The 5716-nt window shown below is 54.2% G+C and overlaps 1 protein-coding gene across 3 annotated transcripts in view; it reads left to right on the top strand.

Annotated features, from left to right (window-relative positions):
* GBGT1 (globoside alpha-1,3-N-acetylgalactosaminyltransferase 1 (FORS blood group)) overlaps positions 1-5469 on the top strand; it is a 9035-nt gene extending 3566 nt beyond the window's left edge. For all 3 annotated transcript variants that reach the window (XM_045288574.1, XM_045288573.1, XM_045288572.1), the window contains 4 exons: positions 1641-1691; positions 1774-1809; positions 3262-3396; positions 4392-5469. In XM_045288574.1, the coding sequence (XP_045144509.1) occupies positions 1641-1691; positions 1774-1809; positions 3262-3396; positions 4392-5076 (907 nt within the window). In that variant the 3' untranslated portion in view covers positions 5077-5469. The remainder of the gene's footprint in view (positions 1-1640; positions 1692-1773; positions 1810-3261; positions 3397-4391) is intronic.
* Positions 5470-5716: the final 247 nt, after the last annotated feature.

The following is a 5716-nucleotide window of genomic DNA, read 5'->3' as shown; positions in this document are numbered from 1 at the left end:
CTCTGAGAGAGAAAGACTTGGCTTTTATTCCCGTAAAGAGTTCCAGTCTCTGAAACCCACAGGGCAGTTCTACTCTGTCCTATAGAGTCACTCTGAGCCAGAACTGACTCGATGGCAGTGAGTTTGGTTTGGGTGATATGGCCCTTGGGCCGGATGTACCCACCCCTGCGGTGGACAAACACCCCAGAACCCCGCCGCCATCCAGTCAGCTCTGACTCAGCGCTACCCAACAGGATGGAGTAGAACTGCGGAGAGTTTCCGAAGTTGTAGATCTTTATGGGATCAGCTAGTTGTGGGCACTTAACCCACTGTGCCACCAGGGCTCCTGCTATAGATCACAAAAAGGAGAGCACTCAAGGTGGTGTAGGCCATTCCATCCCATGTGGCATTGAAAGTTCACTCGCAGTGTGGAGACAACCATGCCACAAACCGGCCTGAGCTTCGGCGTGCCTGCGTTAGGACAGTCAGCCTCAGGCCTCTCTTGGAGCCACACTGACACCGCACTGACACCGCAGACAGGCCTTCTCCTCAGGGCCTCCGTTCCCCCACCTGTAAAACGCCACTGGGGAAAAAGGACTGGTGGCCCTGGTTCAAGGATGGAACTCAAGCCCAGGGAGTGAAAAGGGAGGCCTGTGCCCTTTAGCCAGTGGGTAGCACTGCCGGAGGCAATCCCTGGTGCCCACCCAGCAACCCTGCCTCACCTTCCTCCAGGACCCCTTGCTTCTGGGCTCAGGTTGGCATTTGTGGAAGCCAGCAGAGGCTGGAGGCTGCTTGCTAAGAAGGGATGAACATGCTGGGCTTTCCCAGAGGGCACTTCCATGCTGGGCTAAAATGCCCACGAGATAAACGAATTAGTTTAATTCTCGCAAAGACTTGGAGGGCTAAGAATGGTTGTCCCATTCAACAGATAAGGACAGGCAGGAACTTCAGGGCGCGTTCCACCGGGGGACAGACCAGTCACACTACCAGACACTTATGTGTGTATGTGTGCTTACTTATTTGGGCTCACTACAAGGAAGGGCAATTGGGAACTCTTGGACAAGGGCTGATGCTGTCTTCTTGGAGGCAGTATTTCACCTTCAGGGCAACAGAAGATTCAGTTGATTGGATCAGGTCCACCCAGATAATCTCCTTAAACTACTACCAGCTGATTGAAAGTGTTCATTACATATACAAAGCCTCAAACAGTCAAACTTGATGTGTGATGGATTGAGTGACTGACAAGTGAGCACATGAAACCGGCCATCCCCATAGGTCCAGGGGAAGGAGAGGTCTCTGAGAGAGAAAGCAGCGGAGGTGGGCCTGCTGGGCCTTTGCAGCTTCTCAAGCCCTCTAGGAGAGGCTGTGATCCTGCAGAACAACAGGGTTGAAAAGCATCTGCTGTGGCCCCGTGGGGTGCTGGGTTCAAATCTCAATCCTGCCACTTACTGGGTCATTGACCCTGAAAGACCACCTCACCTGGATGAGCTGGACCAGCCCCCACCCCTTTTTAGAATGGGCAGAACTGTGGTGAAGGTTAGCGGGTCAGCATGGTCCCTACGGCAATACCAGCTCATCTAAAGGCTTCATCGTTATTCACGTGTTGAGTATCTCTGTCACAGGCCCCAACACTAAGGCCTCTTTCTTGTCTTTGCCACCAGTAACATGAAGCTGCAGTACAAGGGGGAGAAGCCGTTCCAGCCTGCGGCACAGTAAGGAGACTGCCCTTTCTCCCCTTGGTGGCCCCTGGAGGAGGGGCCACCTCCCCTCATCCCTGGCTCTCCTTGGTTGCAGGTCAAACTACCCACAACCCAAGCTGCTAGAGCAGAGGTAGGTGTTGGTTAGGGCCTGAGCACAGGGTGAGGTGGTGGGTGGAAGAGTCAGCAGGAGCCCTGATTAGAAGGTGGGGTGGTAAAGGTGTTTCAGGGTGGCTTGGGGCCTGGGCAGTCTGGGCCTGTGTAAGCACACAGGCTGTGTGTGAATTGAACTTGGGTGGATTTCAACCTTTCCTATGTCACTAGCTGTGTCATCTGAGGCAGGTTACTTAACTGCTCTGTGTGTGTGTGTGTGTGTGTGTGTGTGTGTAAAATAGATAATAACACCTACCCTCACCTATTGACTATCTTGTTACCTGATGTTCAACGTTTGCAAGATTGGTAAAAAGAAAAAATCTATTTCGCACATTAAAACTGTGCCTCCGACAGTAATGACCACCAAGCTTCGAGGTAAGAGCCTTGCTGGCTGTGGTGGTGATGGCTCTGGGTCAGCCTGGCTGGGCCATGAGGCTTAGTAGTCCTCATCAGCAATTATGTACTGATGGAAGTGGGCCGCTATGTCGTGATCCTCCACTTTTGCATAACATGGATTTTCCCTGAATGGCCTGGGACCTAACCATGTCGCTAAGTGAGGAGTGAGTGTGATCCCTACCTCATCGGAAAAGGTGCCCCGGTACTGGGTTGATTATGGTCTCAGCTGCTAACCCAAAGGTCGGCGAGTGGGCAGGTAAAAAGACCTGTAAAGACTGCAGTCTAAGAAACCCTGGGGGGTGGGGGTGGGGCAGTTCAACTCTCCTTTCTAGGCTCTGTGAGTTGGAATCAACCTGACAGCACCCAACACCAATAACCTTCTAAGGGCTGGAAGACCAGAGGAGGGGATGCTTATAAAATTTGCAGCCTTGTGGTTGCCCCACTGTCCGTGCTCCAAACCCAAACCAAACTCACTGCCATCCGCTCCTACTCCTGGCTTCCCTGTAGAACAGGCTGGACCGGCCCCTTTGAGTTTCCAAGATGAACTCCTCATACAAGAACAGAAAGCCTCATCTTTCTCCCTCGGGGTAGTGGGTGGCTTCGAACTGCTGACCTTGGAGTCAGCAGCCCACTACACCACCAGGGCTCGGAGCTCTTGTTCATTAAGTCCTCAGAAGACCCATGACATGCCTGATTCTTCCAGACGCTTCTGGGAATGAACTCCTGGTCATCCCAATCAGACTTGTTGCTGTCGGAGTCGATTCCAATACCTATCCACCCTAGAGGACAGAGTAGAACTGCCCCCTGAGTCTCCACATTTTTCTCCAATGAAGTGGCTGTAGGGTTTGAACCATCAACTTTGGGTTCATAGCTGAGTGCTAAAGCACTGTGCCACCAGGTTCCTTTATCCTCACTTTCCACATGAGGAAGCTGAAGTTCAGACACAGGGACAGAACTACCCTGCATGGTAGGCAGGGCCAGGCTGGAATTTCACAGAAGGGTGGGCTCAGTGCCTCGTGGCCTCCCCTGTTGCCAGACCCACAGAGCTGCTGACACTCACGCCCTGGCTGGCACCCATTGTATCGGAGGGGACCTTTGACCTGGCGCTTCTGCAGAGCATCTATCAGCCGCTGAACCTGACCATCGGGCTCACAGTGTTTGCTGTAGGGAGGTGAGTCCCAGGCTGAGGTGCAGGGCCTTACAGTCTGGGGGAGATGTAGGCCCCAGACCTGGGACCTGGCCTGGACCACGGAAGGTCTTGGGCCAGGTGCTGAGCAAATGGGAAGGTAGTGGGGTTGTGGGGGTGGGGTGGGAATTGCCTGGAGGAGGGGGCCTGGCTGTGGTCTAGAAAGAGGGAGGAGCCAGCCTAGGAAGAGAACAGCAGGGAGAGTTCAGGTATATTTCAAGAAACAGAAATTCAGACCTCTGCACATCCGTGGGCTTCCTTGGCCACAGGCAGGCCGGGTACCCAAGCAGGCAAGCCCCAGGAACCTCTCCTCTCCACACCCTTACTGTTCTTGCCCTCCTCTCTGGCTTTCTCCTCTGTTCCCCTCTCTCCTACCTGGTCTGACCTGGTATTCCCGTTAGGAGCTCCCACCAGACAATTTCCCTGTGGGATTCCTGAGAGAGGGCACTGGCCAGATGATGGACAGCCTACCTGGTGGTTCCTTATCCAACTACCTGTAGCTTGGGGTTGGTCATGAGGTCCACTGCCCATTCTGCACTCCCAACACCCTCAGCCTACCCTCCCTGGATGTCTCCACTTACTTGTGTCTGGGTGACTGTCCTGTTGAATCTCAGTGTTCCTGCCTATAACAAAGAGATTATAACACCTCTCTTATGTGGACTGAAAGAGGCGAGAATCCCATAGAACCTGGCCCAACCCTTAGAAAGCACTCAGTAAAAGTTAGCCTGGTTTATGACTATACACATCATTACTGTTAAAGTATCATCCTTACAACAGTCTTAAGAGACCAGTCCTGTCGTTTGAATTTAGAGTCTTTTGGGACGAGGCCATAGTAATCCAGGTGGTGGAGGAGCAGGGAGGTGGGGCCTATCCCGGCTGACTCCAGAGCTGGTGGCTTAGTGGTGCCAGCACATGGTAGGTGTCTGGTTGGGGGGTCCTGACATGGGGAGGGTAGATTTGGACTGGGGTCTTCTCACCAGGTACACCACCTTGATCCAGCCCTTCCTGGAATCGGCTGAGGCATTCTTCATGCAGGGCTACCAAGTGAACTACTACGTCTTCACTAATGACCCTGAGGCCATACCCCACGTGCCGCTAGGCCCTGGCAGGCTCCTCAGCATCATCCCCATCCAGGATCACTCCAGCTGGGAAGAGATCTCCATGCGCCGGATGGAGACCATCAGCCAGCACATTGTCAGGAGGGCGCACCGCGAGGTGGACTACCTCTTCTGCCTCGATGTGGACATGGTATTCAGGAACTCGTGGGGCCCTGAGACCCTGGGGGACCTGGTGGCTGCCATTCACCCGGGCTACTATGCCGTACCCCGCCAGCAGTTTCCCTATGAACGCAGGCACATCTCCACTGCCTTTGTGGAGGACAGTGAAGGGGACTTTTATTATGGTGGGGCGGTCTTTGGGGGCCGGGTAGCCAAAGTATATGACTTCACCAGGGGCTGCCACATGGCCATCCTGGCAGACAAGGCCAATGGTATCATGGCCGCCTGGCAGGAGGAGAGCCACCTGAACCGCCGCTTCATCTCTCAAAAGCCCTCCAAGGTGCTGTCCCCTGAGTACCTCTGGGATGACAGTAAGTCCCTGCCACCCTCCCTGAAGCTAATCCGCTTTTCGACCGTGGATAAGGACACCAAGTGGCTGAGGGGCTGATGGCAGAGCAAGGCCTGCCACATCCAGAGACCCAAAACCTTGTAGCCAGGTCCTCCTAGCGGAGCACCTGGGTCCCCTGGGGCTCCCAGCAGAGCACCTTGCATCAGGGTCTCTTCAAGCTGCAGGTGGCCACCAGCCCTGCCCTGCTTACCTCTGCCTGCCAGGAGAATCCTGCCAGAACATGGATGGGAGAAGCCCTTTGTGAACAGGAAGATCTTGGCCAGCACAACCCTCAGCTGATTGACTAACAGACTAAGGTGGGACAGAAAGGCTGAGCGAGACCCAGGAAGGAGCCTTGGAAATGGGAGGGATCTAAGCCAGCCGTGACCAGCTGCATCCTTTGTTAAGAGGGCTTGAGCCAGTTTTAATAAAGTTGGTATGTGGTGGACCCTTGCCAGGGGTCTGTGCACCAGCATCTTGATTTGTGCGCTGGCTCTGCCACACGCTGGAGACCCAGGGGGCTTGGACTTCAATCGTACCATGTGCAGTGAAGATTATTCCAGAAAGCCGGGGCCGCTGCAACAGATGGTGGGATGTCATTCCGATCCTCATTGGAACCTGGTTGAAGTGGGAGCCTGCTGATAACTGCCTATTCTCCCAGCTGAGTATAAGTGTGCAGGACCCTCCACTGAAAGCCTGT

The sequence above is a fragment of the Echinops telfairi genome, unplaced genomic scaffold (assembly GCF_000313985.2).
Source record: "Echinops telfairi isolate 266 unplaced genomic scaffold, ASM31398v2 ScPeMD7_22;HRSCAF=79, whole genome shotgun sequence".
NCBI lineage: Eukaryota > Metazoa > Chordata > Mammalia > Afrosoricida > Tenrecidae > Echinops > Echinops telfairi.
The sequence above is the reverse complement of the archived record's forward strand: the minus strand, read 5'-3'. Positions and strand labels throughout refer to the sequence as shown.